At 64.2% G+C, this 21,939-nt stretch overlaps 4 protein-coding genes across 4 annotated transcripts; 3 read left to right on the forward strand and 1 right to left on the reverse strand.

The window, feature by feature from the left end:
* Positions 1–1,582: 1,582 nt before the first annotated feature.
* Positions 1,583–2,059, forward strand: EMIHUDRAFT_55824 (hypothetical protein; the record flags this gene model as incomplete). The annotated part of the gene is made up of 1 exon (XM_005766684.1): positions 1,583–2,059. A coding segment is annotated over one exon (477 nt), but the record flags the coding sequence as incomplete, so codon positions are not given.
* A 7,973-nt stretch (positions 2,060–10,032) lies between these two features.
* EMIHUDRAFT_66531 (hypothetical protein) lies at positions 10,033–10,767 on the forward strand (the record flags this gene model as incomplete). The annotated part of the gene is made up of 1 exon (XM_005766685.1): positions 10,033–10,767. A coding segment is annotated over one exon (735 nt), but the record flags the coding sequence as incomplete, so codon positions are not given.
* Positions 10,768–15,377: 4,610 nt separating this feature from the next.
* Positions 15,378–16,722, forward strand: EMIHUDRAFT_103406 (hypothetical protein; the record flags this gene model as incomplete). Its single annotated transcript, XM_005766686.1, has 6 exons — positions 15,378–15,814; positions 15,955–16,045; positions 16,117–16,272; positions 16,358–16,486; positions 16,557–16,589; positions 16,627–16,722. 6 exons carry the CDS (start codon positions 15,378–15,380, stop codon positions 16,720–16,722), a joined length of 942 nt encoding a protein of 313 aa, XP_005766743.1.
* Positions 16,723–17,143: 421 nt separating this feature from the next.
* Positions 17,144–20,251, reverse strand: EMIHUDRAFT_436840 (hypothetical protein). The gene is made up of 9 exons (XM_005766687.1): positions 20,126–20,251; positions 19,784–19,950; positions 19,657–19,716; positions 19,221–19,440; positions 19,001–19,044; positions 18,504–18,591; positions 18,087–18,338; positions 17,582–17,806; positions 17,144–17,354 (listed from the first exon to the last, which is right to left on the reverse strand). Exons 1-7 carry the CDS (start codon positions 20,229–20,231, stop codon positions 18,241–18,243), a joined length of 783 nt encoding a protein of 260 aa, XP_005766744.1. The 5' UTR covers positions 20,232–20,251; the 3' UTR covers positions 17,144–17,354; positions 17,582–17,806; positions 18,087–18,240.
* Positions 20,252–21,939: the final 1,688 nt, after the last annotated feature.

Raw genomic sequence — 21,939 nt, forward strand, 5'->3', positions numbered from 1 at the left:
CGAAATTCAGGGAGCAGCCCCCTGGGGGGTTGTCCTGGGCTGCCTCTGGCCGAACCCCCGCGGAAAAAAAACCAATACCGGGAAATGGAAATCCGAACTGCCCCCGGAATTTTGGGGGGAAAGGGGGGGGGGGGGGGGGTCGACGGGAAAAGGGCGTGCCGGCGTAGGGGCGCGCAACGGACAATCCACTGCCGCACTGGTCCACTGGTCTGCGCCGTGTCTGAGGACCTCTTGGCGTGAGGACCTCTGTTGGAGGACCTCTTGGCATCGGGTTACGGGCTAGAGAGCCCTAGCCCTGGGGGGTGCGCGTTCGCAGGGAAAGGGCCATAAAGTAAACACGGGTCTCCTCAGCTTTTGAATAGTAGATAATAGCCGTTGTATCACCGTTGCCCAACTGGGATCATGGCTCGCGAGACCAGGACTGGCTGGGAGAGTGTGAAGGAGGGAAGGACGAATGGTTCGGACGAGCGAGGTGAAGAACAGTCAGTCTGAGCGCTGCGTACACCCCTACCGGCAAAAATCTGATACCCCGCCCGCTAGACAGACGATGACGACACGCATGAGCGACACACAGACACAAACAGCTTACAAGACACACATCACCCATCCCGTCCCTGCAAACGTCTGAAACCCTGCCTGTGGAGGACGCCGCCGCCGCCTAGACTCCCCTGCGTCACTACGTGCCTCCCCGTCTTTACTCAGCTTTTGAATAATAGATAATAGCCATTGCATCACCGTTGCCCAACTGGGGTCATTGTGGCTCGCGAGAAAAGGACTGGGAGAGTGTGGAGGAGGGAATGGTTCGGACTCGGGGGTCCCGTACCGGCAAAAATCTGAAACCCCGCGTGTGGCTGTGGCTGTGGCCGGATCGGTCCATTCGACTGGAATCGCCTCCATGCCACAGACGGCGTTTCTCCTCTCGCTCGCACAGGCATTCGAGCCAGCACCCGGCGGCCGCGCCGGCGTGTGCACCAGTTTGGGCAGCCCCGCGTCAGCGCACTATGAGGTCTGGCTCAAGACGATGGCGGATTGCGAGTCCAAATGCTCCGGCATGACTGAATGCACGGCCTACGAGTGGCTTCAATTCGGTACCGCCGGCGGGTATCGGAGGTGCGAGCTTCAGACCGCGCAAGTGGACGGGATCCTTCCAGCGCATGGCTTCGTGTGCATGGTCAAACGCACCACATCAGCGTTTGCTTCGCCTCTCGCGAGCGTGCCGGCCCCTGGTGCGACCTTCCCGCCGCCAGCAGGACGACCATTGCCGAGCCCATTCCCGCCGCCGCTGGGCCCGCTCTCGCCGCCGCCTAGCCCTCTCTCGCCACCGCCGCCGCCGAGCCCTCTCGCTGCCCCTGCGATGCTGCCGCCGCCGCCAAGTCCGCTCGCTGCCTCTACGACGCTGCCGGGGAGGCTCGCCTGGTGGCTGTTCAGCACAGCGACGCCGCCGCCGAGTCCGCTCGCTGCCCCTGCGACGCTCCCGCCGCCGCCGAGCCCCTGTGGCGGCAGTCTGCCCCCGCTGCCTGGCAAGTCGCGGGGCGGGTGTGCGGCGCTGGCGGGGCCAAACGCCATCTTTGACACGTGCCCAGACCTCCGCAACGCCGACCTGCGCTGCGCCAACCTCGAGAACGCAATGATTGGCGGGGTCGACTTGAGCGGCGCGGTGCTGGACGGCGCAAACCTTCGGGGCGCCTCATTGAGCGACTCGTCCGCCATCACGACGGCGTCGTTTGTCGGCGCGCAGATGCACGGCGCCATCCTCGACGGCGTAAACCTTGAGGCTGCGCGCTTCGACTACGCCGTCATCGAGGGCGCGGACTTCTCCTCCTCGACGATCCCGCGCGCCAGCTTCGTCGGCGCAAGGCTGGTTGACACCAAGTTCACGGGCGCAAAGGTGTGGGAGTCAGACTTCTCCCGGGCGGAGCTGCGTACCGTCGACCTCCAAACCGCCGAGCTCGCCCGCTCCAACTTCACCGGCGCATCGCTCCACACGTGCGACCTCTCGCTGGCCGACGTCGACGGCTGCACCTTCATCGGCGCGAAGCTGGTGGACCTAGCCCTCACAAGCGTCACCGGCACCGCGGTCGGCCTCGTGCGAGGCCAGGTATGACGTGTGTAGCGCGGTCCGCGGCTCTCTCTGGGAGAGAGAGGGGGGGCGGGGGGGGGGGGGGGGGGGGGTTGTGCATACATTGTGTACCGGAGCACACGGGAGGCGCGGGACTCGGGAGCCGACGTCACGCGAGCACGAGGGGCAAATATGTTATGAAACACCAAAACGACACACTTTCAAAACACACCTCGTCTAGCTCTCGAGACGCTCTACACCTCTAGACCCACTAGAGCCGTAGCTCGAGACCGGCTTTTAGTACGGCTGCGCCCCATACACCGTGGAGCTTAGCATGGCGAGGCGAGCACACATCGACTCTCGTGCTCTTCTACCGCGAGTTCTCATATGTTACATGCTGCATGCACTAAAGCTAGAAGCTGGCAGTGACGACGACGGTGGCGACCGTGGCCTGTGCGGGCGCCTGCGCTTTGCGGAGCGGAGGGAGAGGCGGCGCCCCGCTCAGCCGCATCCGTTCCTCCAGAGACAGCGGCGCGTGACCGCCTCCAAAGGGCTGAGGTCGGAATGGCCGCTGTGGCAGCAGCGGGAGCGGTGCAGCTGCGCTCCTCGACTCCCCCGCCGCCAGAGCTGCAGGCGGCTCCGCTGCCGCAGCGGCAGCTGGCGCGGGCGCCTCCGCAAGCGCCTCTGCTGCGGGCGGCTCGAGGTCGTGCTTACCGGCGACGGGAGCTCCGCCTTTTCTAGGTGCGGCTCGCGGTCGCGCTTGCGGGCGGCTCGCACTCGCGCTTGCCTCCTTTGCCACCGTCGAAGCTCGCGCTCGAGCGGCTGGAGGCACGGCGCGCGGCGCGATGCAACTCGCACCGGCCGCCGCGAGAGAGGCGGGGTCTTTCATTGACCGCGCGTAGGCCTCCGCCGCTTCGACCGCCGTGTCGAAGGAGGCCGAGCTGACCGTCCTCACGCCAATCTTGTGCTGCGCGTAGAAGCGGCCGTGCGCGTCCTTGAAGACCCCCCTGTAGCCGGTGGTGTTGCTGCAGGAGAGGTGCAAATGCAGCTCCTCCGGCGGCTCCTGTGCCGCGGGCTCCGCCGCCCGCTCCGCCGCTGGCTCCTCTACTGGCTCCGCCGCCGGCTCCGCTGTTGCTGCCGCCGGCTCCGCCGCCGGCTGCGCTGCTGGCTTGGCCGCTTTCCGTCGGCCAACGGTGATGTACTCCCACTGCCAACCCTCGACATCCAGCAAGTGGCGCTTAGTCTCGCCATCGTCGTACTGGATCGTTTGCCCGACCACAGCGCTGCTGCTGATCACGCGCCCGCGGAACCAGCACTCCTCCGCCGGCCAGTAGACGCGGATCCGCCGGCCCGGCAGCGGCGGCGGCGGCTCCTCGCCACCGACAATCGCCTTCGGGAGCGCCGCCGCCGCCGGTGCCTCCTCCGCCCCGGGAGGATCGCGGTCGCGTGCGGTCGGTGGCCGGCGCGGCACTCGTCGCGGCAGCAGTGCAGCCGCTCCAAGCGAGGTCGGCAGCTTGCCCGGCGAAGCGATCCTAGCCGCCGCCTCGACCTCGCAGTCGAAAGGGCGCTTCGCAAAGCGGATCCGTTTGCCTGGCTGCGCGTGCTGTCCGAGGTGGCCTGCGGGCTGCGGGCCGCGCAGGTGCGCAGCCGAGTAAACCTACATGCAGCGCCGGCGGTAAGTCACCCCATGCCGCTAAACTGTGGCCGGCCACGCGCGCCGAGGGTGCGGGTGGGTGGCCGGAGCTGCCGCAATGTGTGCAGAGGTCGCGCTGGGGCGGCGCGCCTGGAGAGACGCCCGCTCGAGCAGCGGCGGGTCGCCCTCCTGCAGCTGCTGCGGGTCGCGCTGCTGCAGCTGCTGCTCGCGCCCGGGGAGGACGCACTTCTGGCGCTTGGCGCCGACCGACCGTGCGTAGGCAACCGCCGCGTCCACCGCCGTGTCAAAGAAGCCCAAGTGACTGCTCTCCCCGCCCGTATACGTCTGCGCTCGGAAGCGGCCGAGGTTGCCCCCCTCGCCCTTCGACACACCCTTGTACCCGGTGGCGCTGCTGCTGGAGAGGTGCAGGCGCAAGCCCTCGGCCTCTTCTGGCACAGACTCTGTCGCCGCGGGCAGCTCGCGGGCGGGAGCGCGCGGCGCTCGCCTCTTGCCCCGCGGGCGCTTCATCTTGACGGCCGGCTCAACAGACAAGTTGGATGCCTGCGATCGAAACTCGAAGCCATCCACAATGTCGACATCGATCGATCCATTCTCGCGCGAGCCGGCCGGGGCAGTGCGCTTTGCGCGTGCCTCGGCAGGCGCGGAGCCCACGCTGGCTGCGCCCGGCACCCGGGCGGGCGTCTTGGCGGGTGTCAATGCGGGCGAGGCAGCGCGGCGTGGCGCTCCCGGCAGCGCCATGTCAATCTCCAGCGCTCGCGTTTCGCGCCGGCGGCGGGGAGACGGCCGAGGGGCCACAGCGCACGGCATCGGGGGAGTCGAGGAGCCATCGGTCGAAGCGTCGGCGGCGGAGGCGTGCGGGTCGCTCGACCCGCTGCTCGAGCTCCAACTGGAGCCACGCAGGAGCGCGTCTGCCATATGGGGCCGGGGGAAGCAGGCGGAGCCGAAAATTGATGGCCAACTTTGAGAGTTGAAGGAGGGACGCGTGCCCCGGGGCTGGAAGGCTGCGCATCGATGTGACAACAATCTCTCTCGATGTGAGTGCGCGTTTTGCTTTTGAGCTTAGCTAAGCTTCAAAAATGAAAAAACAAAAACAAACGCCAGGCCATAAAGACGGATCTTTGTAGCCTGGCGTTTGTGCCCCGTTTGTGCCGCGTCCCGTGCCCCTGAGTTCATTTTATAACCATAAAGACGGATAGTGAGCTAGCCTTGGATATCCACCGCAATGTTTTCTTTTTGGTTGCGGGCCTCTCACCGCTCCACTCGCCACTGGTCGCAGCAGTCGCCACGCAGTCGCAATGCCGCGGCCGAAATACTTCTCCGACGGCGACACTCGCCCGACGTACCGCGGATCGCTCTACGGCTTCATTCGCCGCACGGGCCTCGCCTGGGCCGCGCTGCTTGGCTACGGGACGTTTGCTGTGTGGTCGTACCTCCGTGGTGGCTCGCCGCGGGACGCGAGGCTGCTCGCCTGCCGCGCCTGCCACGTCGGCGCCATGTACCTCAACACCGTCCTCTCCGACGGTCTGCACAATCTCGACCGCAGGCTCGGCGCCGCGTACGACGCGCCGTCGACGCTGGAGGTGGAGCAGCGGCTGCACGCGAACGACTGGCGCGCCGCGCTGTGCGTGCCCGCCTCGTACCACCTCCTCCTCGTCTGCGGCATCATGGCGCCGCATCGCGTCGCGCTCGCCGACGCCGCGCTGCTCGGCGCCAACGTCGCCCTCTTCGGCCTCATGTGTGTCCGCATCTCGCCCGAGCGGATCACGCCGCGCCGCGAGCTCTTCCTGTCCTTTGTGCTGACGTTTGGCGGGCAGATGGCGCTGCTCCTCGCCGCGATGTGGCGAGAGGCGCCGCACCACCCGTGGTGGCTCGCGCTCTGGGGCGTGTACGCGATCGGCCTGCTGCTCAAGGCGCTCGAGTGGCCAGACTCGGCCGTCTTTGGCCACCACGAAGTGCTGCACGCGACGACCATCGCGGGCAACGGGCTCGGCCTGCTCGTCGACGCGCTCACGACGTGACACAGGGGCCGAGCGCCGGCCTCGCCGCGCCCTCGCCGCGTTTCTGTATACGTTATTCGCGACCGCGCGCGCGCGCGCACTGCCGGGTTGTTGCACGAGTATATGGGACAAAAGCGTCGAAAATGTCCCAAAAAGCGTGTCTCGAGTTTGTGGCAGCCCCACAGCCGGCGCGCGCTGCCAGGAAGCACCGCTCGCGTGTCGGCGGCACTCCCTGGCACCCAGGGAGTGCCGCGAACCGACCAGACCGAATGGGCTCGACGCCGCGCTCGCTGTGGGGCTGCCACAAAGTCGCCGCCGAGCGTGCCATCGAAGGCGTCCCGGCGGAGGTGATGGAGTGTGAGACCTGAGGCTGCGGAGGTGACGCCTGAGGTACCGGCCCGTGCACAGCGACTCAGCCGGCGACCGCCACGGGCTCAGACGAGACTTGTCGACTCGTTACGGCTCAGCTTCACCGTGGTCATCGGGCGTCTGTCGACGTCAGGACCACCCATACAGCTCGCGGGTTTGAGGTCGCAAGAGCCAAGATGGTGGCGTTTGGACATCCCAACCATCACACAAGACAGCCTGTAGGTGATGGCGGGACGGCGCAGTGTTTGTGGCACTCGGCAGTAGGCACCCAAGATCGATCGGTCACATCTTTCACATTATAATTCCGAGAGAGAGAGATGTTTGTTTGTTGTCCGTCCTCCCGAGTGCATCACGGGCGTCGTCTCCTTACAGTCCGACGCAACAAAGGATGGAACTTTACAAAGTTGTGAACGGCACAAACAACAACAACACACTCTCAAACAACGCGAGCGGTCCGACCGCTCCTCCGACGACTCCTCCTCCGACCAAGACTCATGCGGCACCGGCTCTACTAGCGAGGCGAATGACATGTTCGACACCCTCGACGACCATCTCGGCTACGGTTCCGACTCCGGCTCCGGCCGGTAGTCGACAAGCTGCCGAGCCCAAATCACTGTGTGTCACACATTTCTTGTTGGCTTCTAAAAATCTCTCTCAAACAACGCCACTCGGGATCAATCGTCAAAAAAAGCTCCCGAGTGCACATCGCCGGCCCCGCGGCGTCGCGAGCACCACTCGTCCTCTATCAGTCCAACGCAACAACGCGGGTGCGCGCTGCTCCTAGGTGCTCGCCCGTCCTTGCTCACTGCATTCGAGATCTAAGAAGCACACACACACACACACACACACACACACACACACACACACACACACACACACACACACACACACACACACACACACACACACACACACACACACACTAAGAAGCACACTGTGAACGGCGCCTCGGAAAAGTCCACCTATGGTGTCCTTCTCGACGCTTCCCTCAGTCGCGCGCGCGTGCGGCTCGCCTGCGTCGCTGCCGCCCCCCCTCTCCCACCGTCCCGCTGACCTGGCCATCCTCCCTCCACCCGCCGTGGCGGCAGTCGAGGACTCCTCGCCGGCGAGCCGGACCGGCAGCCAAGTCAGCGGCTTGGAGTCGCCGCCGGCAGCGGGTGCAGCAGCGCCCTTCCCGACCTCGCCGGGTGCAGCGGCGCCCTTCCCCAGCTCGCCGGGTCGGAAGAGTGTCGCCGATGCGGTGCAGGAGGTGCTGGCCGAGCTAGCGGCGGCCGTGGCTGTGGCGCCGCCGCTGCGGCCACCTCCCCCGCCTCGCACGCCGCCCTTCCGCGCACGAGGACCGCGGGCTGGCGCCGCCGGGAGGGCGCGGGCGCACGTCGTTCTCCCGGCGGGGCGTGCGTCCACCGCCGGCGCCGCGTTCACCGCCGGCGCGGCCCATCCGGGCCTGGGCCACCAGAGCGCCGCCGCCGCCACTGCCGCTGCCGCTGCTTCCAGCGCAGCGGCAGCCGAGAGCTCATCGGCGCTGGCCGCTCCCTTGCGCGCCGCCGCCCCGAAAGCGAATGCCGCCCCGAAAGCCGCCGCGAGACCGGTTCCGAAAGCCGCCCCAGCCCCCACGACCGGCCTGAAGCGCCCTCCCGGCAAGCCCCCGACCAAGCACGGCTACAACGTGACCTTTGACTATGCGCTCGCGGCGTACAAGACTGACGAAGACCCGCCGCAGTACTGGGCAGGCAGATATGAGATATATGATATATAGCAGAGAGATAGCCGAGACGAGAGCCGAGAATAGAGCTGCCATGGCAGATGAAGCAGAGAGATAGCCGAGATCGAGGAGAGCCGAGAGAGGGAGCTGCCAAGGTAGCTACTGCAGAGAGATAGCCGAGATAGAGCCGAGAGAGGGAGCTGCCAAGGTACTGCAGAGAGATAGCCGAGATAGAGCCGAGAGAGGGAGCTGCCAAGGTACTGGGGCGAAAGCACGAGCTGCCGAGGCTCTCTCTGAGCCCAGGCGCGCGCTCGATGCGTCTTGGGAAGCCGGTGCGTCGCAGCACACGCGAGGAACAGCCGCAACTACACATGTGCATGCACATCTTAATATTGCCCCTCCGCCACCAAGCTTCTGTGTGTGTGTGGAACCTCAACCTCTCACCCGCCTCCTCACACCGTTGGTACAGGCGGGATGGCCATGGGGGGCAGGGGGTGGGTCGACAAGCCGCCGCCGCACAAGAAGCGGAAGTGAGCGGCTGCCTACTGTCCTGGGAGGGGGGCAGGAGGTACCAGCGCCTTCCACCGCTCCCGCGCTATGAAGCAACCGTCGAGAGAGAGAGATTTGTGTTGTCGGCAGGTCAAACACCCGACTGAGACAAGTATACTGAACGTGCCCCCCGTTCGGTTGACGGAGCGGTCTCGGCTCTTCTAGACTCTCCGCCTCTTCCTCTCTCTCTTTGCACCGTTCGCAGTCCCTCGCCAATTCTCGCAGCAACCTTCATGCCACCTCGCGGTCTTCCCGCTCTCGTCGTTCTCTCACTCTCTCCTGCCCCGTCGTCCTCTGCCTCATAAAAAGTAGCTCTGCTCTGCCTCGTTCTGCGACGGCGCCGGCGCCTGCCGATAGGGGGGGATATGGTGATTTTCAGAAAGTCGCCTCGGGCACAAACGAACACTGGCGCTGGGAGTACAGGTGCTGGGGATCACAATGGTATATCACTAAGAGTCTCACATGGTCTAGTACTGACACAGCGTCCCGACAAACACACTCAAAATTCTCACTGCTCCGTGTCCCGGCGGCACTGGCGGCGCCGAGGGTCGGCCGTGGGCGCCTCCACGGCGCCGAGCTCGCGAGGGTCATACCGCCAGCTGTACACCTGCTTGTGCGTCTTTGGGTTCTACTTCTTTGGCAGCAGGAACAGCCATTGCTCGCCCGCTGCCTCGTCGAACTCCGAGGGCCAAGCAGTCCGGGCCCTGAGGCCCCCGAGCAGTGCAAACATCCATCGCTTCCATGCCTCGAGGAGCGATCTACCGGTTCTCACCCGTCGGCAGAGACGCCGAACGAAAACGCCTCTCAACCTCCTCGAGATTCAGTTTGGGTTTGGGGCTTGGAAAATCAATGTTTTGGTGGACCATATCCCCCCCTACTGCCGACAGCCGAGCCCTTGCTCTCCTCACCTTTCGGCATAACTCCGCTTTCCTTGCAGCAATCGGGTCCTCCAGAGTCCAGTTTGCAAATAAAGCTTAAAGGTCGTCGCTCGGAAAGTTCTTTTTTGAGAGAGTGTCTAGGGTAGGGGGTGGACAGCGCCCCAAAATCCACCGGTGTGGGATTTCGCGCAAAAGCTTGACTCTGAATAGCTCGCATGTACCCTGGGGTGTCGACGGGCCCCCGGGCGCCGAGTGAGGAGCTCGTGCTGGCCCGCGACAATCAGAGACTTTGGTGGAATGGTGTGCTGTATCGAGTCGCGTGAGCGCGGCACCGCAGAGAGAGAGACTGACACGGTTTAGTGGAGTGGATGACATGTACACACTGTGACGGGGAGTGTGTCTCTCTCTGACTCTGTGGCGCTCTCCCTCCGCGGTGTGTGTGGCGCGCGAGACACGCGTCTCGCGCCCCCGCCCGCGGAGCGAGAATTGAGAATGATGAGGCAGCAGCATTCTCCCCAAACCCGGCTGGTCCCGAATCCAGCCTTGTCCATGGCGTCCGCCGCCGCAAGCGCGCCCGCACCGCCGGCGAGGACGGCGATTCGGACGGCGGGGCTGTGGCGGTCGCGGATGGCTTCGAGGCGCCCCTCTTTGGCGTGCGCGTCTTCGGCCAGGTCACCACGCTGCCGCTCAAGGGCGAGGACGGCCAACCGGCTGCGGGCGAGGTGAAAGGCGTCGTGAGCGATCGCGCGGGCGCCTGGTACGTCACCACCCAGAATGCGCTGCTGCACGTCTCTGTGGCCGGGCGCGTGCGCAGCGTGGCAACCATGGAAGGCGTCAACCTCCGCGGCATCGGCATTAGCCCAGACGGAAGCGCTCTGTTTGTGGTAGACATATTCAACCACAAGATCATGCAGGTGGAGGCTGCGGCTGGAACGGTGACCACGATCGCGGGCAGCGGCGAGTTTGGCGACACTGACGGCGTGGGCGGCACGGCGCAGTTCGCCAATCCATGCGGCGTTGTCATCAGCCCCGACGGTAGCGTGCTCTTTGTGGCGGACATGCACAACCACAAGATCCGGCGGGTGGAGGTGGCGACTGGCGCGGTGACCACGCTTGCGGGCAGCGGCACCGCGGGCAGTGCTGATGGCGTGGGCGGCGCGGCGCAGTTCTATCGCCCAACCGGCGTCGCCATCAGCCCTGACGGCAGCGCGTTGTTTGTGGCGGACTTCAGCAACCACCAGATCCGGCGGGTGGAGGTGGCGACTGGCGCGGTGACGACTCTCGCGGGCAGCGATACCAGGGGCAGTGCTGATGGCATGGGCGGGGCGGCGCAGTTCACAAACCCACGCGGCCTCGCCATCAGCCCGGACGGCAGCGCGCTGTTTGTGACAGACGCCAACAACCACAAGATCCGGCGGGTGGAGGTGGCAACTGGCGCGGTGACGACTGTCGCGGGTAGCGGCACCGAGGGCAGCGCCGATGGCGTGGGCGGCGCGGCGCAGTTCAGACGCCCACTCGGCGTCGCCATCAGCACCGACGGCAGCGCTCTTCTGGTTTGCACGAACGACGGTGGCCTCCGCCAGGTCTGCGTGTCGGCGCCTCCTCCGCCTCCCTCCTTCGCCCCGATTGTGGTGCCGCCCTCGACCCTGGTGGCAGACCTCGGAAAGGCGTGCGGCGACCCCACTCTCCCCCAGGGCATGGTCACCTTCATCGTCGGCGATGACGAGGAGCGCTACGAGCACGTCACCAAGGCCTTGCTCTGCATTCGGTCCGTTTTCTTTCGGACCATGTTTGGCATCGGCATGAAGGAGCGCGACGCCGCCGAGGTCACGGTGTCCAACACTGACCTCGCCACCTTCACCGCCCTCGTCCGCTACCTCTGCACCGACCAGCTCGACCTCGGCGAGGAGGAGGGCGGCAGAGCGCAGCGCGCGCTCGACCTGCGGCAGCTGGCGCAGATGTACCAGGTGCCGCGCCTCGAGCTGCTCTGCGCGCAGGCGCTGCAGGAGAGCGTCGGGCCGGCGAGCGCCGTGCCGCTGCTCGAGGCGGCGCACATGACGGGCGACGGGCGGCTCCTCGCGCAGTGCCGCCGCTACGTGGCGGACAACGCCGCCGTGGTGCGGGCGAGCGGCGGCGTGGAGCAGCTGCGCGACCTCGGCTTGGCCAAGGGGCTGCTCGGCGACGCGCTCGACCAGGTGGCGGAGCTCAAGGGGACGGTGGCGGCGCTCAAGGGCACGCGGGGCTGAGGTGCGGTTTTCACATTCTTTGTGGCCGACCGCAGCGGTTTGCGAAGCCCAGAGAGCGCCGCGTAGAGCGCCGTAGGTGGCGCCCGTCGGGGTGCGCCGGCCGGCGCCGCCGGTCGCCGCGGGCGGAGACGACACATTGTTTTGTTTACAGTTGCATGTGAGGGCGTGGTTTGTTTTGTGTCTTACTACGTGCGTTCCGTACGACTTCGAGTGTAAGAGCCCGAAGCCGAGAGCCCGAAGGCGAAGGCCGAAGCCCGAGGCGGCCCGAGAGGTGCCGAGGTAGCTCTGTAGTCTCACACAGGGCCGAGCGTTTTTGATCTCTGGATCTGTGGGGGGCCGAGCCGCTTCGGGGTGGCGGGCGGGCGGGCGTTTTGAAAAACAGAAAACAGAAAACAAGAGGGGGCCCGGGGGCCCAGGCCCCCCACTGCGCACTGGGAGTAGAAAATACGCCCAAGGGGGCCCAAGGTGGCGGCGCGGGGAAGCAGCATCAGGTGAGAGCAGGAAGGATGGCGCTTAGGGTCGGCTTTGAACAAGGGTTTCCAGGTTTTAGATCAGTATTGGTGTCGGCACACTGCACACATCCCCACATTGAGGTCAGCGGCGCGCAGTGCCTCTCTCGCAGGCTGATTTTGGCTGTTTTCGAGCTTGTTTTTGTTTTCAGTCTAGGGGGCCCGACCCCCTCAGAGGCGGCGGGCGGGCGCCCACAGATCCAGAGATCAAAAACGCTCGGCCCAGGCGAAAACAGAGAGAAGAGAGTCACAACGAGTGACCCATGACCGCAGTCACACCTCTGAGACTCACCTAGAAAGAGATATTGAACAATCACGCGCAATCCAGAGCTTGCCAGCTGCCACTGCTCAGCTCCGTTCCCCCAACACCGCCACCTCAGCCACCTTGGTACTGTGGAGCCCCCCTGCCCTCTCACTTCATCGTGGTGGTGAGCTGCTGCCCCGCGGAAGAGAGCACCTGGCTCGGCGAGAAGATCAGGAGGACGCGGACGCCGCACAGCTTTCCCGCCGTGCGCAGCTCCGCGGCTGCCGCCTAGGAGGCAAGGCAAGCAAGCGTCTGCACATGCACGCTGAGGCGAGAACTGTACGTAGCTACCAGTCCGCGTGTGAGTTACGTGCTTGTGTGTGATTGGACTTGCTGACTGCGTGCGCCTTGCCGACACTGTTACCGCGGAGAAAGACGTTCTCGAGGCTGCGCGCCCTTGGTAGCGCGGCCGCCAGTGCCTTGGCGCCAACATCCCCGATGTCATTCGACATCCAGAGAGCCCTTAATCCGCCCCGCTTAATTCTTTTTCTCGCGATGTCTGCCCCGCCGCGCCGCCGCTCGCGCCGCATCGCCACCGCCGCCACCGCCGGCCCCTCGCCAAACACGCCGCCGCCCGCCCGCCTCCTCGACCTCCCCACGGAGCTTCTCGTGCGCGCCATCTCCCGCTGCGACCCCGCCGACATCGCTCGCGTCGCGGCCGTCTCGCTGCTCTTCCACGCCTCGCTTGCGGTGGAGGGCATCCGCTTGTGGGCGCAAGAGCGCGGCTTCGAGCTGCCGGCGGTGCCAGAGGGTGAGGGCTGCGCCGTCCGGTGGCTGTGCTTCGCTGCGCTTCTGTGCGAGGCCAACCCGCCGGCAAGGGCGGCTGCAGGCATTCGGCACAGCCTCTTCATCGACAGCGAGGGGCGGCTCTCGTCGTGCGGCACAGCGCAGACCTTCAACCCATCGATACTCCGTCACGGTGAGGGCGTGGCGCAGCTGAACACGCCGACCCGCCTCCCCTCTCCGCTGGGCGGCGAGTGCGCTGTGAGCGTGTCGGCAGGACTTTACAACAACCTCGCCCTCACCGCCGACAGCACTGTCTGGACCTGGGGCTTTGGAGACGGGTCGGGGCCTTGGCGGGTCGGGGCCTTGGCTGGCCAGCGCGTCGTCGCCGTCTCGGCTGGATACTTCCATAGCCTCGCCCTCACCGCAGACGGCGCCGTCCGGAGCTGGGGCAGTGGCAGCGATGGCACGCTGGGCCACGGCGACATGCAGCAGCAGCTGCTGCCCAAGAAGGTCGAGGCCTTGGCCGACCAGCGTGTCATCGCCGTGTCGGCTGCAGAGCGCCACAGCCTCGCCATCGCCGCCGACGGCAGCGTCTGGAGCTGGGGCAGTGGAGTCGGGGGCCGGTTGGGCCACGGCGACTGGCAGAACCAGCAGTTGCCGAAGAAGATCGAGGCCTTCGCTGGCCAACGCGTCGTCGCTGTGTCGGCGGGAAGCAAGCACAACCTCGCCCTCACCGCCGACGGCGCCGTCTGGAGCTGGGGCTATGGAGCCTTTGGAGGCAGGGGCCAGCTGGGCCACGGCGACCTGCAGGACCAGGAGCAGCCGAAGAAGATCGAGGCCTTGGCCGGGCAGCGCGTCGTCGCTGTGTCGGCTGGGAGCGGCCAAAGCCTCGCCATCACCGCCGACGGTGCCGTCTGGAGCTGGGGCGATGGAGTCTGCGGCAAGTTGGGCCACGGCGACGAACAGAACCAGCTGCTGCCCAAGAAGGTCGAGGCCTTCGCTGGCCAGCGCGCCCTCGCTGTGTCGGCTGGAGCTAGCCACAGCCTCGCCATCACCGCCGACAGTGCCGTATTTACCTGGGGTAGGGGCGAGTACGGCGGCCTAGGCCACGGAGAGGACTTGTCGAACCAGCTGCTGCCCAAGAGGGTCGAGGCGTGGGCGTAGTGAGAAGGCCGGGGCTCTGGCGCCGCTGGTGTGCCCGAGCGCGACTTGGCTCTGGCGGTTCCTCTCGACCCTTTCGATCCGGAGAAGAGAGCGATCTTTTTTCTCTTTCTAAAGGCGGCTCCCGTGATCTGTGATCTGTGAGGGTCCGCCCGCAGGCGCATTTTGTATACCGAGGCGGTGCCCGGTGCCGAACCTGTCGGACCTTGACGCTTGAGACAGCGTTGTAAGGTAAGGTAAGGTAAGGTAAACTTCTCCACACACACGAGGTGGTGGGGCAAGGGGGGGCAACCCTCGCGCGTCTCCACGTCTAACGACAGGAGCCCCACGGCATTTAAAGTGCAAGGCCCGGTGCGCGTGGGTGAGCGGGGTGTGTGTGTGTGTGTGTGTGTGTGTGTGTGTGTGTGTGTGTGTGTGTGTGTGTGTGTGTGTGTCACGTCACTGCATCCTCTGCGTTGTAGATCCCTCATCTAGAAAACCCCGGCTCTATGAAATCATGGAGAAAAGCATGATTTGCACATGATTTGTGATATAATGATGGGTCTGTTGATATCATGAGTAAGAATTCATGGTCGTGCTATCATACCCCCGAGCGTGAAATTATACCGATCCCGCGCGGACCGCGCGGACCGCGACTGACCCGCGACCGCTGCACCTGCAGTAATCATACATAGCGCAGACACACGTGTTCAGACGGAACAGGGGATCCCTCCCCACCTCACAACGTGATACATCCCAAGCATGCTGGGGGAGCTAGCCGGCAGCGGGCAGGAGGGGAGCCCCATAGCCCGAGAGATAAAGTATTTTTGTCCCCCCCGGGTCTGCTGCTACCTATGGTTGCCACCAGCGTGCAGTAACAAAATCAGGGCAAAGGTGTGTACCTTTAGCACGAGCGCGGAGTTTGCCCTTTCTTGGCCTGCTTTCGCAGTTGAAACGCCCACAAAGTTCTTTTTTGAGAGAGTGTCTAGGGTAGGGGGTGGACAGCGCCCCAAAATCCACCGGTGTGGGATTTCGCGCAAAAGCCTGACTCTGAATAGCTCGCATGTACCCTCGGGTGTCGACGGGCCCCCGGTCCACACTTTCATAGTGGACAGTATCCGCTGGCTGCTACACCCCCTCGCTTCCCAACGCGGCCAAAGGATATCAGCCTCGAGTGATACTGTCCCTCATCGTGCTGCGAGTCGTGCTGCGAGCGTGCGTGTGGCAGTCGACTCAAGTGCTGCATGCCTGCGCACACGCTTGCCGCTCCGCTCCTCGGCGAACGTCGAACAACGCCACCGATGCTTCTGAAGTACATCCAGCACGTGCCCGCCGCGATCTTCATCACAGTGCTTTCTGATGTGTACGCCTTCTCTTTCGGCCTGATTTTGGTGCCTGTGGCGACCGGACTCCCCGTCTCGTCTGGACTGTCCATCTACCTCCTGTCGGTCGTGTGCGGGCAGCTGGCAATGAGCTTACTCAGCGGCTTCAAGCACGCCTCCTCCGGCGCCGCCTACGAGCTGGCCCCGCTCCTTGTGGACATTGCTCTGACAGTGACGCCCTTTTGCGAGTCTTCGGCTGCGATGGCGTCGACGCTTCTGGTCGCAAATGCGCTGACCAGCGCCCTCGTGGGCACCCTCTACATCGCCGTCAGCTGGCTGCGCCTTGGAGCTGTTTTCAGGTGCTTCACCCTACCCTCGCCCTCACCCTCACCCTCACCCTCACCCTCACCCTCACCCTCACCCGCACCCTCGCCCTCGCCCTCGCCCTCGCCCTCACCCTCACCCTCACCCTCGCCCTCGCACTCACCCTCACCCTCAGGTGCGTCCCCAACATCGTGCTCAAGGCTGCGCTGACCGGCGTCGGCATCTTCATGATGCTGTCAGGGGTGGAGATGGGCGTCGGTGGCGAGGTCGGCGCTGGTAGCTCCCCACAAGCCCTTGCGCTCATACCTTCGTACGAGTCGCTCCTCACTCCTACTAGGTCGGCGCGCTCGCGACGGCCGGCGGGCTAGCGCGCGCGATTGGCTCCCTCGCTGCCTTCGCCGGCCTCGCGCTCACCCAGCGCATCTTCGGCGGCTCGGCAGCTGCGCTGGCCTACTTGGGCGGCCTCTCGCTCGCCTTCAACGCGATGCCGCTCGTCGGCCTGCCTGCCCTCCCTCCCGACTGGTGGTTTGGAACCCCCCAACTTAACTCTCACTCAATCCTAATCAACTCTTAATTAGGAGCGGATCCTCTCTAGCGTCATCCCCCCGCCCTCCGCGCCTCCGCCCAAGCCGCCCGCCGCCGCGTCGACGCCCGCTCAGCGCGGCGCGGGGCTCGCCCACGGCAACACTTCGCCGCCGCCGTTCGCGGTGTGCGCGTCGGAGGGACTCGCGTGTGCCCAGGTCATCCCTCATTGACTCCTAATTACTCATGAATTAGGTGTGCGCGTCGGAGGGACTCGCGTGTGCCCAGGTCATCCCTCATTGACTCCTAATTACTCATGAATTAGGTGTGCGCGTCGGAGGGACTCGCGTGTGCCCAGTTCATCCCTCTGCCAGGGATAGCGTCAGTGGAGCCGGTAGGACTCAAAACCCCTCATATTTGAGACATCGTGTCCCAGCATATACTCGTGCAACAACCCACTTAAAGTATAGTGGTTAGCGAGCCGTGAGAATGCTGAATCGAGACTTTTCTTATGAATCATTGCCTTGAGCCCACCTTCCTCCACCTTCACGTATCATCGCGATTGACCGCGCGACTATAGGGACCCCGTTTCTCCACTCACACACCGGGCACGGCCGCGGGCGAATAGACCCCCCTTGGCCCAGACGCCTGGCCAACACAGCCGTTCCGTTCTCAGTCGCCGTCCTCAGCCGCCGCTGCGCACCCGCCCGCCCCCCTGCCGCCCACCTGCCAGGCCTGAGCTACCGCTCCTCCCTCCGCCAGCCCCTGCCCTCTGCCCCCCCCCCCCCCTTCTCACCCCCCCCCACCCTCCCTTCCTCCGGCCCACCGCCGCCCGCGGCCGCGCTAGCTCTTCGCCGCTATTCGCTTGCGAGCCGCTTGCGCCAGCGCCGTCGCCCCTGTCGACGCCGCCCGCAAAGCGGCGGTGCCGGCGGCGCTGGCGGCGCTCTGCGCGTGCGCCACTACCGTCGCAGCGGCGGCGGGGGCGGCAGAGGCAGCGAGGCCAACGGCGACACCGAGAGTGATGACAGCAGCGATCGTCTTGGCGGCAAAGACCTGCCGCAACAGAGGGAGAGATGTGCGGAGATACGTGGGGAGATACGTGGGGAGATACGTGGGGAGATGTGGGGAGATATGCGGAGATACGTGGGGAGATATGCGGAGACACATATGGGGGGATACGCGGGAGATATGCGGGAGATATGCGGGAGATATGCGGGAGATATGGTAAGACATACGGGAGATATGGTGAGATGTGCGGGAGATATGTGGGGACATTGCGCCTGCCGCGACAGCGCGCGCGCCTCGCGCTCTTGCTGCGATCGCTCGTCCGCCGCACGCCGCCGCGCGTACGCCTGCTCGTACAGCCCCAACGTGGCGCGCTTGGCCGACAGCATCGAGCCGGCGAAGAGCATCGCGCGCAACGTGGACAGGTCCGAGTGGGTCGGGTCCTCCGCGCACGCCACCCCCCACGGGTAGACGCGAGTCCCATCCTCCGACGCGCACACCTAACTCATGAGTAATTAGGAGTCAATGAGGGATGACCTGGGCACACGCGAGTCCCTCCGACGCGCACACCTAACTCATGAGTAATTAGGAGTCAATGAGGGATGACCTGGGCACACGCGAGTCCCTCCGACGCGCACACCTAATTCATGAGTAATTAGGAGTCAATGAGGGATGACCTGGGCACACGCGAGTCCCTCCGACGCGCACACCTATCTCATGAGTAATTAGGAGTCAATGAGGGATGACCTGGGCACACGCGAGTCCCTCCGACGCGCACACCGCAAACGGCGGCGGCGACGTGTTGCCGTGGGCCAGCGCCGCGCCGCGCTGAGCGGGCGTCGACGAGGCGGCGGGCGGCTTGGGCGGAGGCGCGGAGGGCGGGGGGATGACGCTAGAGAGGATCCGCTCCTAATTAAGAGTTAATTAGGGTTGATTAAGAGTTAATTTGGGGGATGACGCTAGAGAGGATGCGCTCCCCGAATTCGCCCAGCGGGGCGCGCGAGGGCGGCGAGGGCGGCGGCGTGGGGGCGCCTACGCGTGCGTGCAATGTGAGTGCGATGGCATCGCTCAGGACAGAAGAGAGGGGAGTGGCGTGGGATGGGATTGGGGTGGAAATACGTGCTGGCGGTGGCGTGGGCGCGCCCTTCCTTGAGATGTGGGGGAGATATGGGGAGATATCGGGAGGGATGGGCGCGCCCTTCTTTGAGGCGGCGCCGCGAGCAGAGGGGGGAGGGGAGGCGACTGCTGGAGGCGGCGCGAGCTCGAACATCGACACACGGGCCGCCTAATTAATTAACCATTAATCAATTAATTAATTGGCTGGAGGGGGCGCGAGCTAGAACATCGACACACGGGCCGCCTAATTAATTAACCATTAATCAATTAATTAATTGGCTGGAGGGGGCGCGAGCTCGAAGATCGACACATGGGCCGCCTAGTTAATTAACAGTTAATCAATTAATTAATTGGCTGGAGGGGGCGCGAGCTCGAAGATCGACACATGGGCCGCCTAGTTAATTAACAATTAATCAATTAATTAATTGGCTGGAGGGGGCGCGAGCTCGAAGATCGACACATGGGCCGCCTAGTTAATTAATAATTAATCAATTAATTAAATCGACACATGGGCCGCCTCGAGCTCTGAGAGGATGAGCTAATCTCGGCGAATCTCGGCGAATCTCGGCGAGTCTCGCCTTGAGCTCCGAGAGGATGAGGCGGCGGAACGCGTCCCTCTCTCCTACACGGGGAGATCTGGGGGAGATATGCGGGAGATCTGGGGGAGATCTGGGGAGGTATGGGGAGATGTGGCGAGATGTGGGGGAGATATGGGGGAGATCTGGGGGAGATGTGGGGAAGATGTGGGGAGATGTGGGGGAGATGTGGGGAGATATGGGGAGATATGGGGAGACAGACCGACGGTCATGGTATCGCTCTTGGCAATCACGGGCACGATGTTGACGTACGGCTGCAGCCGCTTCATGAACTCGATGTCGGCGCCCTTGAGGCGGTGCGCGGCGATGAAGTAGAGGCACGCGTGCACCATGCCGTCGCGCTGCAGCCCGTTGCCGACGGAGGCGCCCGAAGCGTGGTTGCTGTCGTAATGGGAGGCGAAGCGGCGTGTGATGTCTCCGACCTAGCAGAAAACGCCAACCTGGGGGCGGGAGTACGGTAGTGTGCAGCGCATCCAGAGCACCGCGTGAGTACAACGGAGAAGAAGACAGTGATTACAGCCGAATACGACCGAGTACGGCGGAAGACGTGTCCTCTCGAGTGCTGGTTGGTCTAGGGATCGAGATACGGGGAGATACGGGGAGATATGGGGAGATATTCAGCGTCTAGGACCCCCGACGATGGAGTCGATCCACTCGGTCGAGTCGACAGAGTCGCCGTAGCCGGGGCAGTCGACAACCTAATCTCGTGCAATCTCGCGTCATCTCGCCCAATCTCGCGCACGCTATAGCCCGGGGGCAGCCGACCGAAAACTCGATCGGAAAGCCGTCGTTCTCCACGGTGAAGACAACCTCGCGGATCTCGGTCGTCCGCGCGCGCAGCGCCTCCTTCGCCCCCGCGTCGTTCGCAGACAGCTCGTTGTCCGGCACAAACGGCCGGAAGAGCGCGCGGGTGAAGGTGCTCTTTCCGAGGCCTGCGCGGGAGCGTGGCCGGCGGCAGCAGGAAGGCGGCGGTGGGGATGGAGGGGCATGACGGAACGGGCAGTGGCGGCACGGCCAGCGGCGGCGATGTGGCGGCGGCGGGCCAGCCTCGTGTCTGACACGGTGGACGCTGCTGCTGCTCTGGCGCTTTGGAGAGGCGGAGCGTACCGCTCTCTCCGACCAGCATCACGCGGAAGGAGAGGCCGGCGCGCCGCCACTCCGCCTCCAGCTGCGCGGTCAAGCCGAGGCTCTGCATCGGGCGACCATGCTCCATCTTACCGCGGCGATATGGCGCGATGATACCGACAGAGAGGGTTTTGACCTAGAGCCCTGTGGGATGCGACTTCGCCGAAATAACGTCGTGTCCAGTCCGAGCCTGACTGTTGTTCATCTTTCTACATACATACATACGTCGTGATGCATGTTTTGGGAAACGCCGCCGATGGCGTGACCGCGGGCCGCGAGGAAGGTCCCAGTCGGGACCGACCGCGGCCCCCCGGCCGCGAGGAGGGTCTACGTGCCCCCGGCCCCCGTGCCGGACTTTAATGGCAGGGGCGGCGGTGAGGCGAAAGAGGGGCGTGACCCTCGTAGAAAAACGAGAATCAACTGATGCCTCTGACCAAACGCATTTTTGCCTCTCTGTGGAAGGGATTAGAGTGGTCTGACCAGTAAGAAGTCGGGTCGAGGCCCTCCGTAGTCTCGTGAGGCGTCCCTCTTCCCTCTTCAATAGAGGGATCGTCATCTGGACCCAAAGGTTGGTGCCCAGCAGGTGTGAGTGGTGAGCCGCGTGCACGGCTCTGCTGTACTGTTGATCGCGGGTGAGGCTGCAAAGCCATCCTCGCGATCCGGGTGCCGTCTCAGACGACTGTAGATTGGTATAAGGTATAAGGAACTCGGACACCCGAGTGGTTTAAGGGAATGGCGTCGTGCAACACCCCCCTCTCAAGCGTCTCACATGACGCCGACTCGAGAGTTGAGGGAACTATTACGTGCCAATATTTGGGCGCCTATTCGGCGCCCAAAGTGCCAATATTAGGGATCTAGGTGGCGAGACGTGCCACTGCACAGGGTGTGGGAATATAGGGATATAGGTAGACTATTCATCACTGTGGGGGGGGAGAGAGTGATAATAGGGGTGCTGAGGTGGGGCTGGGTGGAGGTGATTCTCCGGGTCAGTCAGGAGGTCATTCTCCACCACCTCCTGCGACAGCCGACACTCTCAATCTAAGTACACAAACATAACGTATCCATGTGGGATGAGACCACATTCATGATTCGTGACATTTTGTTGACAAAAGAGGGCGGGACGCAGGAATATGTGCTGTCTAGCAACGACACAGCTGTGAGCTGACAAGTCAACGCACAGGCGCTCCGACTCCTCCCACGGCCAGATACAAGACCGGCCGGGCTCTGATGTGGCGACGAGAGGTCTGGTGAGGACCTCTGACTCTGTGAGGACCTCTGCGCTCTGGCTGTGAGGACCTCTTAGATGTGAGGGCCTCAACGACTACGTGAGGACCTCTTTCTTTCTCGACTTGTTGGCTCCCTACGGCTACGCACTTGGAGCACTCGGAGTGCAGTTAGTAACTTCACATCCAGGGCCGGTGTACGCTCTGTGTCTCGCCGTGAGGTGGTGAGGACCTCTCTGCAGGCTCTTCTCTCCACAGTGTTGTTTGGGGGGGGTGAGTGGGGGGGGGCGTCTGTTCTACGAAAAGAGCTCGAGCACTAGAGCTCTAAGGCCTTGTGCCACAACACCGTGTTACCGTGGGTAGAAAGGTGATCTGAACAGTCTGGCTCGGACTGGACACCAGCGCGGAATAGGGGTGGACGCGAGACAGAAGACGCTAGAGAATTTTACAACGAAAGCCTCTCGCACGATTCACACGACAGACAAGGCGCAGGGCGCAGGCGACGGCTTCCTTAGAAGCCGTCATCCTCACAGGAAGTCGTAGATGATCGAATCCGCCAACACCGTAGTGCTC

This window comes from Emiliania huxleyi (assembly GCF_000372725.1).
Source record: "Emiliania huxleyi CCMP1516 unplaced genomic scaffold EMIHUscaffold_50, whole genome shotgun sequence".
Classification (NCBI taxonomy): Eukaryota; Haptophyta; order Isochrysidales; family Noelaerhabdaceae; genus Emiliania; species Emiliania huxleyi.

Excerpts from the sequence above, each read along its gene's own strand:
- EMIHUDRAFT_436840 (XM_005766687.1), bottom strand. The coding sequence starts at position 20,231 with ATGGAGCATGGTCGCCCGATGCAGAGCCTCGGCTTGACCGCGCAGCTG. Across the intron at positions 19,717-19,783 it reads GCTTTCCGATCGAGTTTTCG|GTTGTCGACTGCCCCGGCTA; the intron begins GTCGGCTGCCCC and ends GCACGAGATTAG. Across the intron at positions 18,592-19,000 it reads TCATCCTCTCGGAGCTCAAG|GCGGCCCGTGTGTCGATGTT; the intron begins GCGAGACTCGCC and ends TTAATTAATTAG.